This window comes from Malus sylvestris, chromosome 12 (assembly GCF_916048215.2).
Source record: "Malus sylvestris chromosome 12, drMalSylv7.2, whole genome shotgun sequence".
In the NCBI taxonomy this organism is placed as follows: domain Eukaryota; kingdom Viridiplantae; phylum Streptophyta; class Magnoliopsida; order Rosales; family Rosaceae; genus Malus; species Malus sylvestris.
The window spans coordinates 28188385-28207244 of record NC_062271.1 but is presented as its reverse complement, the minus strand read 5'-3'; the positions used below and the strand labels follow the sequence as shown (position 1 = coordinate 28207244).

The window sequence follows — 18860 nt, the reverse complement described above, 5'->3', positions numbered from 1 at the left end:
TATACACCAATAAAAAAATTCAATGATAATTGTTGTTTCAAAATTACAAAATTGGAGTGAGTGAGTTTATGTAAGGGTTAACAAATTGTTATTTTAAATTACTCTAATCTATACAAACAATAATTCCAAATTGAGTATAGGGGTACACCGCGATTAACTGGCTTAATACGTTTGCTTAGAGCACATATCGTTCATTTACGAGCAATCTTAGTTTGAATCCAAAACACATTAAATTAAAAATAAATATTTTATTCACCAAGACAATCCCTCTCTTGATAAGTTTTTTTTTTTTAAAGGCTATTTTATTTAGACTTGGGGAGAAATTTTTGGGATAATGGATAGTTTGGAAAGCGATCCTCTTCGGATCCTTTCCACCAAATCACCTAATCAGGGCATTATAAATTTGATCTAATTAAAATTATTATAATTTTTAAAAATGTCTCCTATTTGTAATTATTGGATAAAATTGCAAGGATCTAGATTGATTGATTTGGTGAATTTGATGGAACGGAGGATCCTCTCCGGATGGTTTAGGTGCGTACTGCGCACCCGAACACATCGTACAATCCAAACACAAAACAAGCTTTGCCGCATGCTACTTTCCTAACTCTCTTTACTCTCTCTCTCCTCCGTTTCTCTCTCACTTTCTCTTCGATTTCTAATTCAATCTCTGCAATTCATTCTGAGTGCGTGTGTGGATTGTAATGGCTGCTGCGAGGGTTGAGCGTGGCGATCTATGGAAGAGCAAGGCACTATCGGTACAGCTCCGGCTCAGGCAGCGGTTCAGGGTGGAGGTGGATCGCCGCCTCCGTCACCACCCCATTTTTTCCAACGACGGTTACTTCTCCTCCACGTTTCAGCGCTGGCTCCAGCGCTTTCGCGACTTCCGCCGTGACTCCCTCCCTTCTTCCACCACCTTCTATCTCAAACGAGGTCCTTTCCTCCTCTCCTCTCCTTAAATTAATCAACTTTTTTTCTCTTTTTTTTCGTTTTCGATTGATTGAAATTTTGATTGATACGTTTCTGTGAAGGAATTTCGGTTTCTAAATTATATTTATTAAAACCTTGTGTCTTACTGTTAAAAAATGTTAATTAGCTAACATAAGTGGCAAGATTAGTTACGTTTCAAATTAGAGAAATTTAAAGTTGCAGATTGTGGGCAATTTCGAGCTTGTATCAGTATTGGCTTGCATTTCGTTACGAAATTTTACTACTTTTCTATTTTTTTTCGTTAGTAAACTGAAAATCTTTGAGCTTGAAGAATTTGCAAATGCTTTTAGGGGTAGTTGATTAGTTTGTGCTTTTATAATCTACCCGTGTGAAAATTTGTGGCGGGTTTTCGGAGAGGACTGTAGTAAAAGGGGGATTTTTGTTTTTTTTTTTGGTGCCTGCAGTGGGTAAGGAATTCAATGCTGAAGAAGAATCAATCATTCTACGCATGCTTCAAGCTGTGGCTGTTCCGGTCATTGGCAATGTTTGTCATGTGTTTATGAATGGATTGAATCAGGTTCAGGTAGGTGAGATTGTGTTGAATTGATAATAACCCGAAGATGTTTTTTTATTAGTATTTTGAGGGCTGCAAGAATAATGTGGGTTTTCGGGTGTCGTAGGTGTATGGTGTAGAAAAATTACATGATGCCGTGCTACGCAGACCCAAGGGAAAGCCTCTTATAACGGTATAGCCCCGTCATCCTATTTTACGTGTCTAAAACTTAATGCATATGAATCTATTGGCATCACTACCATTTGCTCCTTCACTATTTCTGATTTCCTGTTGGTAATTATGGCTACTTTTTTATCTGTTCTCATTTCAGGTGAGCAATCATGTTGCTTCTATGGATGACCCGCTTGTCCTCTCCACATTACTTCCTCGACATGTTCTTCTGGATGTTCAGAACTTGAGGTGGACACTTTGCGCGTCTGATCGTTGTTTTTCAAATCCTGTAACTTCAGCATTTTTCCGATCTGTCAAAGTGCTGCCAGTTTCTCGTGGTGATGGGATTTATCAAAAGGTAATCTTTTAAATATGTCACTAAGTTTGTCGAAAGTTTTGGTAGTTTGTTAGGAGTGCTGTCGTGACTCATATAATTGCAAATAAAACCAAACGTCTGCAGCATGTAAGTAGCGTTTTGATGTTTTATTCTTTTTTTTCACCTGTTTATAGAAATGGGTCTTTTTCTTGTCATAATATGATAAATTAAAAGATAAGATGCTCTATCCTTACTTGTTTTGAACATTTCGTATCTACCTTGGGACTACAGAAGGGCTGAAAGCTATGACAGTGTGTGATAACCATGCCACATTCTCATCTTTATTCTTTATTGATTCAGGGAATGGACTTGGCTATTTCAAAGTTGAATCAAGGTGGTTGGGTTCACATCTTCCCAGAAGGTGGTCGTTCTCGAGATGGTGGAAAAACCATTGGGTCTCCCAAGAGAGGTGTTGGGAGGTGAGGGTCCGATCCCCCTTTTCTTGAAAGAAATATTTTTGCTAGATGATTAATATTTGGTTGTGGAGAGGAGTGGGATGAGAAGGAAGAGGAGGAGGGGGGAATGCTCCCATGCTTTTGTCTGTAAGCTTTTTCAGTAAAGAGAGTAGTGTCCTTTTCATTGAAACACTTTTTGGTAACTATTGCATATTCTTACTTGGCAGGTTGGTCCTTGACGCTGACAATATTCCCATGGTTGTTCCATTTGTGCATAGTGGGATGCAGGACATCATGCCTATCGGTGCTAGCATCCCAAGGATTGGTAATACAGTAAGTCCAATACTTGTTATTGTCAATACATGTTCAGTTTTGAGCGGCTCAGTGTCCTTTCGATAGGGTGTAATCCTTCCAGTTAGATACTCTTGATGCTGTAGCAACCATATGAGTGAGCAGATAGACCTTCTCACCCAGTTTTATCTGCTGTAGGATTTGATTGTTGTATTTATCATTACAGTCCGTGACGCCTTTCACACTTTATGCAATGTTTTGTTCTTTTATAATATGTATTGTCCGGCTTACTGTTTTTGGAAAATGTAGGTGACGGTAGTTATTGGCGATCCAATCTACTTTGATGATTTGTTGAATTCTGAAGGAGCTAAGCATGTATCAAGAGGAAAGTTGTACGATGCAGTATCTTCAAGGATTGGTCATAGACTACGCGAACTGAAAGTTCAGGTCGACAAGTTGGCTCTAGTGACTCAGCCACAAAATCTTCCCGCGAAGGACACAGACCGAGCTACAGTGATTCTGCAGCAGGTTGATTGGGAATCATTCGGAATGGGGAACCTTACATATTCCGAAGATGATGGTTCAGCGGTGCAAGAAACTGAGATCCAACTAGCTGCTCCTCCCTATACAGAAGAACCCCAGTCTGCTGATTGGAGTTACAGAGTGGGTTTCTCTCGTGAAGGTGGCATTGCATCACAGATGCGTTGTTTCATGGACCAGAGTGAGTTTATGGGTTTCGCAGCCAGAGGCATATTTATGAACCGTAGAGCCGAAGAACCCTCTCCGAGCGGTAGAGGGGTTGCCCCCTTGAAGGCGTGGAGACGATACTTGGAGGCCAATGTATTACCACAATGGAATTAGATCTAACATAAATATAGCAGAGGCTTATGTAAATTAAAATTTTGGTGTTCATCATATATGAACTGAAATTTTGGTTGAGATTTTTCCTTTTATTTTAATGTATAGACGGAAGATTCTATGATAATTTTACTTGACCTCCGTTTTCTGATATTCATCTTTTCGACACAAATTCTAATAAAACTCGTTTTTATCAGTTTGTTTCATTTGGATTGGATAATTATTATTTAATTGTTTTTTTGGAGATTTTGAGTAAGGTCGGAAATTTCATATAAAATCTTCTCAAAAATAATAATTAGAGAAGCATATGGTTCCTTTCTTTAGGTTCAACCTGAAACAATTTTTTTTTTTTGTCAAACGATAGATTTTGTTAGATCAGTCACCTACTGGATTTGAATCCACGTCATCATGCAAGAGCTCAACACATTTCCATCATTGTAGTTAAGAGCCGCTTGCCCCTCTCTCTCTCACTAAGTGGGTATTTTAAACCACTAATTACTAAATTTAGCTTTTTTTCTTCCGCAAAATTTCATTTCTTGCAACAAACCAGCTGACTTCCTCACTACAAGCAATCGCCTTCATTTCGCAGCATCGAAAGAGCCTGAGACGGCAATCTGGAATCTACACGAAACAAACAAGGTAATCGCTTTTTTTGGGTTTTTAGATATTCGTCTGTTGTTTTATTATCATGTTGTTATGATCCATTTTGTTCGTAATAAGTAATTATAATGCTTGTGATGAATGAAAAGAGAGGAGAGAAGCAGAAAATGGCAGGGTTTTGCGAAATGCCGGAAGCAATGGTGCTGCAGATCTTGTCATGGCTCCCTCCGAAATCTCTGATGCGATTCAGATGCGTCCGCAAGTCGTGGTACAAGTTCATCAACAACCCTAGCTTTGTGGACGTGCACCTCTCCAAATCCATCGACAACAGTTTCCAATCCTCCACATGCATCCTTTTCAAGCGTTACGTCCTCAACGATGCAGACAATGGCTCGAAGAAAATTTTGCTGTCACTTATAGATCTTTGCAACGACAACAACAGTGATGTCTATTACCTTCAAGATCTCAACCTCAATGTTCCAATTTCTCCAGGGCTAAGGCATGAGTATCTAGACATTGCAGGCCACTGTCACGGAATTATCTGCTTAACTGATTACTCCGAGAAAGTTTTTCTATGCAACCCGGCTCTAAAGGAATCGAAGCTTCTTCCCAAGTCGTGCCTTCGTCTACCTCCCCCGAAAGAAATAAACATATTACAGTCCACAGGAATCGCCGTGGGATTTGGCTACGATCGCAAAGCGAAGGATTACAAAGTCGTTAGAATCGTAATGCATTTCGAGGGTTTTTGGATTTTGTTTCACCCTCACATGGCAGAGGTATACACTATGAGTTCTAACTCTTGGAGAGAGATCAAAGTTGATATACCTAGTAGTGTGGTTTGGTGTCCTTCTTCCCAAATGTACTTCAAGGGTTTTTACTATTGGTTTGCCATAGAGCTGGACAAGCAAACCCTAGACGAAAACAAGAAGGTCATCCTTTCGTTCGACATGGATGACGAATCATTTTCTGACATACCCGTGCCAGAAAGTTTACAGGATACAAAAGAATGTTACGGAAGCCTTGCAGTGTGGAATGGATCTGTCGCGCTGTTTTCTTTTCACATAGAAAGCGGGATTCGTAAATCGATTGGTATATGGGAAATGAATGATTTGGAGGGTTCTTGGACGAAACACTTAACCATCGTACCGATTGCAGGATTTGGAATGCCATTGACGTTTTGGAACAGTGACGAACTTGTTATGGTTGCCGCAGATGGACGTGTAGTTTCCCACAATTTCGTTACCAAGATGCTTAAAGAACTTCCTGTTAGTGGCGTGTTTTTAGAACGTTTCCAAGCGTTTGTGTATGTGTATAGTCTCGTTTCAGTGAAATGAGAGCTCATCCTCCTGTTTCATTCTTAAAACTATCAATTCAAATTCATCGCAATTAGACTTTTGGACCATGAGATATGTTTAATCACTCAATATCAATTATTGACATGTCATCCGTATTGTTGAGATTATCGATACTAAGACCACAACTCGATATGATCCGTGAAAGTTTTCAATATAAAGTAAATTATGACAAAGTGAAAATTTTAATGGATGGTCGAACAAGATACGAAACTAAATCTCATAATCCAAGACTTATACATGGATTTGCGTCTCAGACTAATAATGCATCATATGCCAAAAAAAAAAACGAAATTGGTTGATTTTCACGTGTAAAAGTTAAAAAAAAATTAACATTGCTTTGTTGGTCATTTATCTTGATAAGGTCTAATGATCGGACGGACCAGATCATATGAATCATTAACCCCACCAAGTTTTGGTGGTTACAAACCCATCCCCACCACTCAAAGTCGTTTCGGACTCAGAGTCACCGCCTCACACCTCCCAAAGCCCCACAAGCGAACCTTTACAGAGCACACCTCAAACGCTATCCTCTACGATGCGTTCCGGTTCTATCAAATCTTGACTGTCAATTTATGTAGGGCCCGTTAAAACGAACGGCTAAGATCCATCCAGTTCTTCGTGCTTCGCTGAAATCACGTTTCCCTCTCCCCCTGTCTACCAGTTCATTTCCCATTCAAATCTCAGAGGAGAGAGAGAGAGAGGAGAAAGGAGAGAGAGACTGAAAACAGAAAAATGGCGGACGAAGAAGAAGCAGAGCTAAGCGAGAAGCAGAAGAAGGAGATAGCAAAGTGGTTCCTCCTCAACTCTCCTCCCGGCGAAATCCAATTCGTCGCCAAAGGTCTCACCTTTCACCCCCAAAAACTTCACATTTTTCTCTAATTTCTATTGAGTTTCGTAAAATTTCAAATTTTGATCGATCGCGCGTATCACATTCTGTATTTGATTTTATCTTCTGTGTTGGCAGATGTGAAGGCGGTCATCAACGACGACGTTTTGTACGAGGAGGCTGCGTCGGAGGCGTTCCCACTGTACAACAAATCCCACTTGATTTCCATCGAAATGCCGGGCCGAATCGGAGACGTAAGTTTTCTTTTTCTGACGAAATATCGGCATTTCGATGAATTTCTCGGGTTCCCAATTGTGAAATTTGCAAACTTTCATTGCTTCTTGATGTACTTTTTGTTCTGGAATCTGACAATGTATGGGGTTTTGCTTCTGTTTGTGTGAGCAGGTTATAGTTACATCATATGGTGAGCTCGCTAAGAACGAGTTCATTGATCCCAGAACGGCTCAAGTTGCTGTAGTAGACCACATCAAACAGGCAAGTGCTTTATTTTTCTTCTGCTATATGAATCCGATGATACCGAAAATGGTGGTGAAGAAGAGAGTTTCTTTTATTTTATTTTTAGAAGATTGGTAATTGTTGATACGAGCGATATTAGGGGAGGGTCGAATTGAACTGGGGAGCCTCGGGTGCGAGGGTGAACGCCCTTGACCAACTGAGCTACAAGACCCTTTCTAGGATAATGGTAATTAAGTATTAGCAAAGCATGAACCTTGAAAAGGGAATAGGCTGATCTTCTTTACAGGGAACACGCTGATGATAGAAATCAAGCATCCATGCATTTGTTCCATTACAATATTTTGAGACAATTGATGGGCAAGCACATGAGTGCATTCTTTTCATGTATCCTATTTTTCTCAGTCATTCACCATCTGGACTTGTCCATGCATGTATGAAATGACGTGCCTGTTATTTTCCTTGATTGTTACCCTTTATTAGCATTTTCATTTAAATTGTTACCAATTATTTCATTAAAATGTGCTAAAATTGGTTCAGGTTTGTACAGAGGTGAGACCTGCACTGGATGAGGAACTGCCATCTGCATATGTTGAGGAATTTCGGTATGCCTTATTTGCCATGAAACTTTGCATACGGTTTTTCACTCCTACTGAAATGAGCATTTGCTTGCTCCAAGATATTTGGCTTAATATTAGGGGTTTTAAGTGTCGCACGGGAAAAGTTTCACATTAGCTTCTCTTGAGTAAACTATAGGATTTACTTTATCTGTTAATTTTAAAGTAACAAACCAGTATTTACTTTACTACAGAATGTTGATATTTAAGAATGCCCTTTCCATAATGGCCGAGAGAGAACGATGAAACAAACGTGTCACTTCTCATCTAGTTATCTTTTGAGGATGCTCGTTTAGGAACTATACAAGACAGAAAATCATTGGCAGCTTGCGGAAGCACCACACAAGTAGAATTACAGTTGTTTTATATATGTGCAATGCATACATTTGTGTGTTTGTGTCTGTGGGAGTTTGGCGGGCTTGTGTATAAGTCAATATTCTTTCCTTTCAGGTGCGCTCTGGATGCAGAAATACTTAAATATGTTGGTGAAGCTTATCCAAAAGGAGTCTGCTCAGTGTACTGTGGTAATGGTAAAGATGTGGAGGGCCCAGGATTTGACTTTGAGCTTGTAGTGGTGATTTCAGCTGCTAGACATAGCCCACAAAATTTCTGGTATGTGAAGTTAGTTTTGTGCCCTACCCACGAGCTTGTTTATTGCTCCTGAGCATTGTATTTCAGTTGGAACAGATGTATATATAGTGTATATACTATCCAAAAACCTGTCCTGTTATTATACCGGGTCCTTTCTTAGTTGCATAAAAGAAGAAAAAGTCGATTTTCTTTTTCTTGCCTCTTTTTATGCGGGCATCTTGTGATATAAGTTAATTTTTCATGTTGCATAGCAACGGTAGTTGGCGTTCAGTATGGAGTATTGAGTTCAAAGATGAAATACAAATGCTGGAATTAAAAGGCAAACTGCAGGTATTTCTTATGTTCTCTGCGTTCAGTATGGAGCATTGAGTTCATAATATAAGAACCTAATCAAGAACTAACTGTTTCTCATCCATGTCCTCCTGTTCTTCACCGTCTTTCAGGTGGGTGCCCACTATTTCGAGGAGGGCAATGTGCAGTTAGATGCCAAGCATGAATGCAAAGATACAACAATTTTTCAGGTTAATGTTACGATAGGACTATCTCCATTTATTATCATTGTTATTTTGGTATTGCATAGGATGATCTATCATGCAAGATCATTGTACCTTCTCTTATTTAGACCCTTAGGCCGCGTTTGATAGAGAGGATTGGCTGGGGTAGGACTTTTCACTATATTGAAGGCATTTTAAAGGAACAAATGGATGAAAAATTCCTTAGTATGTCCAAGTTGAAGGTTACTCATGAAGAAAAGATTCCCCTACTAATGCTCACAAAAATGGTAGGATTAAAAGGGACGACTATTCTTCATGAGTAACCTTCAACTTGGACAAAATAAGGAATTTGTCATTCATTTCTTTCTTTAAAATACCTTTAATATAGTGAGTAGTCTTATCTAAGCCAATCTTTTCTATCAAACGAGGCCTTAATATATTGGTTTTAGTATAACTTTCTACATAAACTTTTAAAACGAGGGTATTAATCATAACATGTGAACATAGGCACTATATATGACTTTTTTTTTCTAGTAGGTATAGCTAAAGTTGGTAAATAGTAAAAAGTTTATGTATGGATTAGCTAACTTTTCGGTGTGATATTCTTAGTCATCTGACACTTTTTGTGTTTAGAAACAGAAAGGCTATAGTTGAATCTTACGAGATCCCGTGTCATGCTAATGATACATTATCGATAAAACATTTCCTGTGGCTGTTTGAACTTTTTTGTTTTTTGTATCTTAACATTGCCTATGATTCATATTTGTTGCAGTCCTCTGAAGATAGTGCGATTGCCATTAGCAACATTATTCGTCAACATGAGACAGAGTACTTAACATCTCTTGAGGTTCAAAATACATCAATTTCTCTAGTTAATAGCTGATGTTTTTCACTTTCTGAGCTCTTCACTAACAAATTTGCTTCTGCAGGCATCTTATTCAAATTTGCCCGATACCACTTTTAAGGTACTATTGACTTCCATCGAGAATTGAACTTTTGTATATTTGTACAGTTCAACATATTCGAACATGTTCAATATAAACATGAAACACATTTGCAGAAGAAAATTGTTTCTTTACTGTGCTTAACCCGAACCCAATCCAGTTTTTCACTTTGTTGAATTATTATTATTCTTGATTCCAGTACTAACCTTCAAAACTTAATGAATGTGATACAGGATCTTCGAAGAAAGCTTCCAGTTACTCGCACCCTATTTCCATGGCAGAACACCTTGCAGTTTAGCTTGACAAGAGACATTACAAAAGAACTTGGGATCGGAAAGTGAATTCACCCATTCAACCGAAGGTGTTCAGCCGAGAATGAGTTTCTTCCCATGTGACCCATAGCATGAGTATGTCGCTTGTACTTGGGGTCGACTTTCTGTGGTTCTTCCCTTTTGCTCGTTTCCATACTGAGTCGTGTCTCCGCCATTGGAGCTTCTCTCCCTCAGTTTTGGTGCACTGTAATATAATCGCTGTTTATGTTGTGTATAGTAAAAGGGTTGTGGCTGTTTCTCATTGTGTTATAAACTTGTCACTGTGGACGACGTTGCGGAGTTTGTATTTGTATGTGTTATGAAGCGTGGCTTAATTTGTGCCCTTCCTTCTTTTTATCAAATCGAAGATGTTCGTTTCAACAGTACATCAAAGATGTGTATAAAAGTCTCGATAAGACTATTAGAGCAACAGCCTGAAAAGGAAAAACTAAAATGATAAAAAGCTGCACAAATCACATCACGAAATCTAACATAAGCTGTATTCAAGTTTATGTTGTCTAGGCTCTCACATGGAATGACAATATGGGGCTCATTTTATTAAAAAAAAAATTGAAACGAATCATTTGTAAAAATTCAAGTGGATTCTAAAAAGCGTTTTAAGTGCTGCCTATAAGAAGGATCATATCACATATCTGAGCACTTAAAAATGTTTTTGGAACCAAAAATCAATTTTACCAAATCGCTTTCAGTTATTTTAAAAACACTTCCAATCATTTTAAAATCACTTTCAAATGAGTTCATAGTCTATTGCTCGAGAAGGATAAAAATTTCATATGGAAGCTTTCACACAAAATGACACTAGCATGGGTCAGTGGGACCATAATGCAAGAGTTTATGGTTGTGAGAGGTGCCCTATGAATTATATAATCCGATGTCATTACTCAAGTTTTTCTCATCAAGTAATTATCGAGTTATACCTACACGCATTGAGCAGTATCACATAATTTATAAGAAGTTTTTCTTCTCTCTTTTAGGAGAACAACTTACATAAAAATGAGTTTACCATCACATGGTGTCTCAATATATTAGAACAATGATATGTGTTAGAAAAAACTTATACATCTGATTATTTTATTGAAACAGAATGTCATTCTGTGAATCCGTTACATATAAGTTATTCGCGCAAACCAGCACTCTATAAAAATCATCACTTATTAGTTGTTAGTGAGCATTTGAAAACATTTTCTCGCCGCAATGCTTTTCTTGTTCATAAACTTCCCCTATGATTATTCTCCCTGATGAATGGTGGTGGATGACGATTGGGTTGCATGGCAGTTTGCATTTGCTAGCCTTTCTCACTTTATGGCTTAGAAATTGGTATGCGAGTATTTGCTCTGATTTTAGGGATACGGTTTTGTATTTGATTCTCTATATTCTCACTCAAATTTTGAAACTTTCGTCTTGTATTTGTGCTGAAACTGTTATAGCTGTTTTGTTGGTTTGATTGCAGCTTCCATTTTCTCTGCTTAAACTAATGCAGGGCCATCATGTGATTAGTAAAGTCAAGATCTTTCTCTCAATTTCTGTTTGGTTGCTGAGAAAATGTAGGGGGAAAAGAGAAATCAGGTGCATTTCATTGTTTTGGAGCACTGCAGATAAATACAATATACAATCAAATTAGGAAAAGATAAAGGAATATACTTGATGACTGATTGGTTTAGCTGAGGTTAGTGTTAGACATCATATAGATTTCAGAACAAGATTCATCAGATCTGAGAATGTAACATATTTATATATATACACACATATACAAATTTATATGTAGCAATTAACTAGCATTCAGTTTAACAGCGAGGTTTTCATTAGGAAGCAAAAACCACAGGGGATTACGGTTTAGTTGGCGGATTGGTAGTCTTATTTGTGCTGGAGATCAAGGTTTTCCGGTCTTTTACAATTATTGGTTGTACGTAAGGGTAGATGATAATGTTGGGTGGAGATAGTTTTCAGAGAATGCTGGAGTTACATTCGTAGGAGTACATTCAAGTCGTTTTCTGTCCCTGATGAGGTATTTGTTACCCCTCATAGTTTCGTTCTTGACCATATTCTTCGTTGATAAAATGTTTCCTTCAGCATCTTCTTTGAATTGTCCTTTATGTTTGATCCAGTTTTGACTTTCCCTATCTTTGTGTGCATGTACTGGTTTGAATTTATGTCTTTTTGTGTATGCGTGATTTGTTTCTCTGGGATGATGCAAATTAGCCAAATCATATGTTGATGTGCTCCATGAGGCAATTTTTCCGAAGCACTTTAACAGTCTCGTCTATAGACTTGGCAAGGTTTTCGATGAATTTTCCTTTCGTAGAAGCGTGTCTATCTGATGATACAATAGAGATAGGGTTCCCTGCTGACCAGAATTTTCCTCTCTTTCTTTGTATTCTGTTTGTTTTGTGTTCAATGGTTTTTAGTTTTCCTTTTGTCAGTTTAAGTACTTAAAACAACTGTATCTATCGGTATTGCAGTGTGAACTAGAGCTCGTCGCCATCACCATAGCCATCGGAACTGCTCTTTGAAACGAGGCAGAAGTTGATGCGTTGAAGATTCAAAAGCTTTGAGCGTTGTTTGACAGATGGTGCCACTGAAAGACATAGTGCCAGCAGCACAGAACAACATAAACACAAGGTTCATACTTTTGGACAAAGGCATCGTCAAGACTACAACTACTACTTTATCACAAGCCCAAAACAAGACGTGCTTGGCGCTAGTGGCAGACGAGACTGCGGCGGTTCACTTCCAGCTGTGGGGGAACGAGTGCGACGCCTTTGAGTCCGGTGACATCGTGGAGTTGAGCAATGGCATCTTCTCTTACTGCAGGAACAACCTTTTGCTCAGGGCAGGCAAGAGAGGCAAAATTGAGAAGGTTGGGGAATTTATGATGGCGTACGTTGAGACCCCAAATTTGAGTGAGATTCGTTGGGTTCCTGACCCTAACAATCCCAAGAAGTACATTCAGGAGGCTGTGATTTCCCCACATTCTCGTATATTTCCACCCAAATACTGATCCATGAAGGTGAAGTTGACGCGAGCGTAGTCACATTGGTTTCCTTCGGGTTCACTTGTATTAACGAAAAAAGTATAAAGTCATCGTTTTGATGCGCTGATGTGAAACTGCTGAAAATATTAGAACTCGTTGTCCTTCTCTAACAGAAATAACATTAATTTGCACTATCTGAAACGGATTTTCTGTGAATACAGATGAAATTACAAGCAAACAACTATTTTCTTTTTAACGTTTTTATTACCACCCCTCAAAGTTTTCGTCTTTTTAACGTTATCCTTAATTTTTCCTTGCACTCGAGGTCTCAAGTTCGATTATGATTTCCTTATCCCGTACATCTCTAGTTTAAAGAAAAAACCAACAAAATTGAACATCAAGTGGCATTAGAGTTATTGATCGGTGATGGAGCGTAAGCTACCTAAAGCATCTCCAATGAAGTAGGCAAATAGGTAGTCGAACCCATTGTGATGAATTATGTAAGCAAAAACATGCTCCAATGGTGTAGTCAATTCAGCAGACGAAGTTTGCCTATACCTACAAAGTAGGCAATATTGTCTGCTTTCGACATTATAGGCAAATGGGGTCACACGTCTATTTATAGTAAAATATTCCATGTGGAGGAAGAAGACAAAAATTAAGGATAAAAGTAAATGTTAAAGATGAAAATTTGCCTACTTGGTTTTTGTATTTCATCGGTGTGACATACTTTTTATATGAGACAATTGAGTAGACAACTTGTCACGTCAACCATTATAGTATAATTTTGCCTATTTTTTTTTTCCTACACCATTAAAGATGCTCTAAATAAGTATGTCGATTGAAATATGTTCCCACCGGTTGGTGTCTTCCCCCACCAGGGGGGATCAACTCTTCAAAGCTATATGAGTATTTTAGTTTGCTGACCTAACGCATAATTGCATTAATTGTCTTGTTTTTTATCCGGATTGAGATTAGAATTTATTAATGGAATTGAATGGGGAATTCGATCCCAAATTAGGTTATCCATTGTATGACTTAGCCGAACTTCCTCTCTTCTTAATGTGAAAATATCGATGTACTTAAAAAAAATATTAAAAAAAAAAAGCATCTTCGTTCCGACTTCGATTCCATTGCTTCATCAATCTCTTGTTGTTTTGGGCCGGGCCCAACAGCTTTTGAGGCCCAACATTACATAAACAAAAACCTTTCTTTCTTTTTCTCAAGAACCTTTCTTTAAGAACAAGCAGAGAAGCATTCTTCGTCCCACCAACATTCCTGCAGCTGAAAACTCTTGATTTCTGAGAAGAAAAAGTAGGACTAAACGGAATCCGATGGCGAACGTCATGGTAGAAGACACGACCTTTGAAGATGATCAGCTCGCCGCGATGACCATCGAAGACATCGTCAGAGCCACTCGTCTTCTTGACAACAAGATCCGAATACTCAAGGTCCCTTCTTTTTCTCTCTCGCACACTGTTTATGGTTGCGTACTACTAATCGGTGCACAATTGGGATGAAAGACTTGATTTTGATTTTAGGGTTTATTTGTTATTTGAGGTTCGGATTGATTTGCTTGGGAAATTTTGAATTTTTAGTTCTGTACGTTACTTGATGCCTTTGCTCGTGTGTGGGTTTTTCGGAATTTTGGGGATTTGGGATTTTAATATGTGAATGTTTGTGTTTTTTCTGATTTTTGTTTGTGGGATTGAAGGAAGAAATGTCAAGAACGAATTTGGAGCTGGACTCGTACAAGGACAAGATTAAGGAGAATCAGGAAAAGATTAAGCTCAATAAGCAGTTGCCTTACTTGGTGGGCAACATTGTTGAGGTATGTGTGTTTTTTCATGTATTCTTAATTGTTTTTGTTCGAAATGTCCGTTGCATAAACAAAATTTTGGAGAAAAGTATTGATTTCGTATTGTTAGAGTGAAGTTGAGGTCAGTAAAGTAACTCTCTTTAATGAAAAATAGAATTCGCTGAATATGAGAACCGAAATTGGCATAAGATCTTGTGTTATAGTTTGGGTTTTGCCTTGTTTGAGTTCAGAGTTTGCGGTGCAAGCAAGTTTGATAAGGGAGTGACCCTGCCTTAATATCTCGGAAACAGAAGTAGTAATGATGACTGTTACTAAAGTGCATTGAATTGGAGGACTTGGCTCCTTATGCTTGCCATTTAAACAACACACCTATTTATGGGGAACCCTTATTTTCTAATTTTAGTAATATGATGAGTCTACGAAGATGTGATTTAGATTGTTAGTGGTTAGTCAGTCGTTATGTTTTATTAATGTTGATAGACGATGTTGAGAACTTTAGTCTTGGATGGTGTGTGGACTTAGTTGTTCTGTTAGCCTTACGTTCTTATTGTATTTTTCTATTTTCTCTTTCAGATTCTTGAAATGAACCCAGAAGATGAGGCCGAGGAGGATGGTGCAAATATTGATCTTGACTCCCAAAGAAAGGGAAAATGTGTTGTGTTAAAGACATCTACTCGCCAGGTAAGCCAGCAACTAATGCTATGCACTTATTCTCTTATATCACCAGCAAAGCAAATGACTGCAGTTATCTGCATCATTGCTTTTCTTTTATATTCACGAATTTTAATTTTGTGATATATGTGTCTACGGCTAAAAGAGACTAGTGTGAAAATAATATTTGATGCATTATTCAAAAGCCAAATTATGGGGTTTTGCTTTACTGCAGACAATCTTTCTGCCAGTTGTTGGGCTTGTTGATCCTGATAACTTGAAACCTGGGGATCTTGTTGGTGTGAACAAAGATAGTTACCTGATCTTGGATACTCTACCGTCTGAGTATGATTCTCGGGTGAAGGCTATGGAGGTTGATGAAAAGCCAACTGAAGACTACAATGACATTGGAGGGCTGGAGAAGCAGGCAAGTTTCATACTTTGGACATGCTCTTTTTTGAGGCATTCATGGTTCTTAGATACCAAACATTTGGATTTTGTACCCTAATTTGTTTCTAATGCAACAGATTCAAGAACTAGTTGAGGCGATTGTTTTGCCCATGACCCACAAGGAGCGTTTTCAGAAATTGGGGGTTCGTCCACCAAAGGGAGTGCTACTGTATGGACCTCCGGGAACTGGTAAAACTTTGATGGCCCGGGCTTGTGCTGCGCAGACAAATGCCACTTTTCTGAAACTAGCTGGTCCACAACTGGTTCAGGTACGGTATAATTCGATTTGATTATTACTGGTACCATTTTTTTTTTCATTCAATTGAGAATGTATGTACATGTTGAGCATGAGTAGGTGTTTTTTTAATGGTTTTGAGAATCGCTCTAACTTACTCTTTTAATTTTGACATACTAGTGCATAATAAATTTGTTTGTAAACTTTGGGGTTCATTGATTTAAATTAGTTGTTCCACCTGTTTCTGATTAGGAGGAACTGATCTTTTTTGGTAGAGTAAATAGTCTCTGTATTAACAAGCTCTCTGTATAAATATGCTCAACGATTGTAACTTCAGATTTATAACTGCGTCCTTAATAAAGTAATTGTACTTGAATGGATGTAGATGTTCATTGGGGATGGAGCAAAACTTGTTCGTGATGCCTTTCAGCTCGCAAAAGAGAAATCCCCCTGCATCATTTTCATAGATGAAATTGATGCAATCGGCACAAAGCGGTTTGATAGGTATGCTGTACTTCTTGAATTCAATTTCATAATGGATATCCAATTTGATCGTTGCATTCTTTCTTGATTGAAATATATCCTCTCATTTATGGTTACAGTGAAGTGAGTGGAGATAGGGAGGTGCAGCGTACAATGCTTGAGTTGCTTAATCAGCTTGATGGCTTTAGTAGCGATGATCGAATTAAGGTTTGTTTCCTTGTCTACAAGTCTATTTGCTTTTCCTGCAACTATGATGGATTTGGAAATACATCATAGATGATCCAGTTCCAGTACTTGGTTGGAATCTTAAATGCAGGTGATAGTAACAACCAATCGTGCTGACATAACCAACTTTATTGTCTTAAATGCAGGTGATAGCAGCAACCAATCGAGCTGACATCCTCGACCCTGCTCTTATGCGTTCTGGTAGGTTGGATCGAAAAATTGAGTTTCCACATCCCACTGAAGAAGCAAGAGCTCGAATTTTGCAGGTTTGTCTCTTACAATTGCATGGGTTTTGTGATTACTTTTGCACTACAACATTCCAGTCTGTTAATATTTTTTTTTCTTAATTTTGTAGATTCACTCAAGAAAGATGAATGTTCATCCGGATGTCAATTTCGAAGAATTAGCTCGCTCAACTGATGACTTCAACGGAGCACAGCTAAAAGCTGTATGTGTGGAGGCAGGCATGCTTGCCCTTCGTCGTGATGCCACAGAGGTGCTTCTCTCTCTCTATTAAACTGTTCATACTGAAATAGGGTTTTCACTCCTGTTTTCTCCTTTTGCACTCCGTTTGTTTCTGTCCCTTTAATTTCACATTATTGCTAGCCCATTATGAGGCTTAGCCCGTATGTTTCTCTCTCTATTAAACTTTGTGTGTATGCTTAGAAATGCTTTAGGAAGTGTACTAATCTTTGAGTATTTGTTTTGATTCTACTCCAGGTGAACCACGAGGACTTTAACGAGGGCATTATCCAAGTTCAGGCAAAGAAAAAAGCCAGCCTCAATTATTATGCCTAGATTGAATCACGGCAAGTTTTCGGTCGGAAATTCGACCATCTGTGATTTGTTTCTCATTTTTTCTTCGACAGACTTGTATAATTTGTATTTTGAGTCGTCGTATTTCTGCATTTGTTTTTCCCTTTCTGTATCAAGTAACGGATAGGCCGCTGCACCAAGGCGTTCAGCAGTGAATACTTGAAATTTAGTGAAAAGATATTACATCCTTTTTCTCGACTCTCTCCCTCCCCCGGTTTCAAGCTTCTTTCCCGAGCCTCGTCTTCCTTTCCGTCACCTGTATCGCGATGACGATGCAGTAACAGCAAGAACAACTGACGATGACGCCCCTTCATTTGATCTACAAGGAAACGGTGAAGGGACGAACGATGTCGCCCTTTCATTTGATATGCTTTGAGGAGTTATTTCGTGATATACCATTTCCAGGCAACTCCTATGGAAGAAGGGATTGGCATAGGAGCCTTAAGGTTTGGAACGAATCCTTTGCTCTTTGTTATCTCTCATAACCTACTCACAGAGAAAATTAAGTCCCTCCCAAATGGAATTGGATCTCTCTTGAGCAGGAGCAGGAGATCAGGATCCTTCTGACCTAATAACACGGGCTGTTGGATTTTGATTTAACGGCTATAAACAGAGAGTCTCTCTAAAAGTTATAATAATAATAGTCGTTGGATTAAAATTCAACGGTCTATGTTAGTGGATCATGAGGATCCTGATCTCCTGCTCAGGAGAGGATCCAATTCCCTCCCAAATGATGATTCAAAGAGTTGGGTATGTACATGGCATTGATCTGGGGCCAAACTAAGTCTGATTATTTTAGTCCGAGTCCTTTTAGCCCTTCTATTGGTGGTGGATTTTGTCATTTTTAAGACAAATATGGCATATAGCCCTTAACTGAAGATGGTGTTGATGGAAGATTAATTTACGACTCATTTGGATATGCTTTTAAAATAATTAAAATTAAAAGTGTTTTTAAAGAAAATATTTTTAGATTTCAAAAGCACTTAAAGTACATTCTGGAAGAAGTATCAGTTATGTGCTTCTTTCAGAGTTTTTTTTTATAGGATTTACTTGTATCTTTACTAATCATTGGTTTTAAAAATATTTTTATTAAAAATACCTTCAGTTATTTTAAAAACACATTCAAACAAGTTCTTGGTAAATTTTAAGACCAAATGTGACTTTAAACCTTGACTGGAGATGGTAAACTTGGTACGATCAGGATTCAAATTGACTGACATCGAGAAGGGTCCCAAGATTCTCAGTGTCAGGGCAATGTTCATAATACTGTTGCATTGGATCAGATGACGTCCTTATCTGGGCCCCTCGTGTGCTCTTGTAGATTGATCACAGCCGTTCACTGGAGCATGGGCATGGAGGACAGTACTGGGGTTCCATGATATGACAAGTGGTGGTCCTCATCT

The 18860-nt window shown here is 38.4% G+C and overlaps 5 protein-coding genes and 1 non-coding gene across 9 annotated transcripts; all 6 read left to right on the top strand.

Annotated features, from left to right (window-relative positions):
* Positions 1-552: 552 nt before the first annotated feature.
* LOC126594471 (uncharacterized) lies at positions 553-3727 on the top strand. The gene is made up of 7 exons (XM_050260811.1): positions 553-933; positions 1395-1513; positions 1611-1676; positions 1815-2012; positions 2331-2449; positions 2653-2758; positions 3026-3727. Exons 1-7 carry the CDS (start codon positions 705-707, stop codon positions 3575-3577), a joined length of 1389 nt encoding a protein of 462 aa, XP_050116768.1. The 5' UTR covers positions 553-704; the 3' UTR covers positions 3578-3727.
* A 230-nt stretch (positions 3728-3957) lies between these two features.
* LOC126594476 (F-box/kelch-repeat protein At3g06240-like) lies at positions 3958-5569 on the top strand. Its single transcript, XM_050260816.1, has 2 exons — positions 3958-4213; positions 4324-5569. The coding sequence occupies exon 2, from the start codon at positions 4342-4344 to the stop codon at positions 5506-5508; it is 1167 nt and encodes a 388-aa protein (XP_050116773.1). The 5' UTR covers positions 3958-4213; positions 4324-4341; the 3' UTR covers positions 5509-5569.
* Positions 5570-6035: 466 nt separating this feature from the next.
* On the top strand, positions 6036-10179 carry LOC126594479 (F-actin-capping protein subunit alpha-like). 2 transcript variants are annotated; one of them, XM_050260819.1, is made up of 10 exons: positions 6036-6367; positions 6494-6609; positions 6761-6850; positions 7370-7434; positions 7897-8058; positions 8289-8367; positions 8481-8558; positions 9304-9359; positions 9461-9496; positions 9709-10179. In XM_050260819.1, exons 1-10 carry the CDS (start codon positions 6262-6264, stop codon positions 9776-9778), a joined length of 858 nt encoding a protein of 285 aa, XP_050116776.1. In that variant the 5' UTR covers positions 6036-6261; the 3' UTR covers positions 9779-10179. The 2 variants fall into 2 exon arrangements, with proteins under 2 accessions (XP_050116776.1, XP_050116775.1); XM_050260818.1 differs by having other exon boundaries at positions 6042-6367; positions 9304-9378.
* A 782-nt stretch (positions 10180-10961) lies between these two features.
* LOC126594491 (uncharacterized) lies at positions 10962-12972 on the top strand. 3 transcript variants are annotated; one of them, XM_050260838.1, is made up of 4 exons: positions 10962-11124; positions 11258-11373; positions 11614-11812; positions 12267-12972. In XM_050260838.1, exon 4 carries the CDS (start codon positions 12374-12376, stop codon positions 12803-12805), a length of 432 nt encoding a protein of 143 aa, XP_050116795.1. In that variant the 5' UTR covers positions 10962-11124; positions 11258-11373; positions 11614-11812; positions 12267-12373; the 3' UTR covers positions 12806-12972. The 3 variants fall into 3 exon arrangements, with proteins under 3 accessions (XP_050116795.1, XP_050116794.1, XP_050116793.1); XM_050260837.1 differs by lacking the exon at positions 11614-11812; XM_050260836.1 differs by lacking the exons at positions 11258-11373; positions 11614-11812 and having other exon boundaries at positions 10963-11124.
* Positions 11988-12160, top strand: LOC126594678 (small nucleolar RNA snoR127). The gene has a single exon (XR_007613401.1). It is a non-coding gene; the product is annotated as a small nucleolar RNA snoR127 (small nucleolar RNA).
* A 1035-nt stretch (positions 12973-14007) lies between the features above and the next one.
* On the top strand, positions 14008-17655 carry LOC126594475 (26S proteasome regulatory subunit 6A homolog). The gene is made up of 10 exons (XM_050260815.1): positions 14008-14229; positions 14493-14609; positions 15171-15278; positions 15484-15675; positions 15776-15967; positions 16319-16437; positions 16536-16623; positions 16788-16907; positions 16997-17137; positions 17362-17655. The coding sequence occupies exons 1-10, from the start codon at positions 14113-14115 to the stop codon at positions 17437-17439; spliced, it is 1272 nt and encodes a 423-aa protein (XP_050116772.1). The 5' UTR covers positions 14008-14112; the 3' UTR covers positions 17440-17655.
* The last annotated feature ends 1205 nt before the right edge of the window (positions 17656-18860 follow it).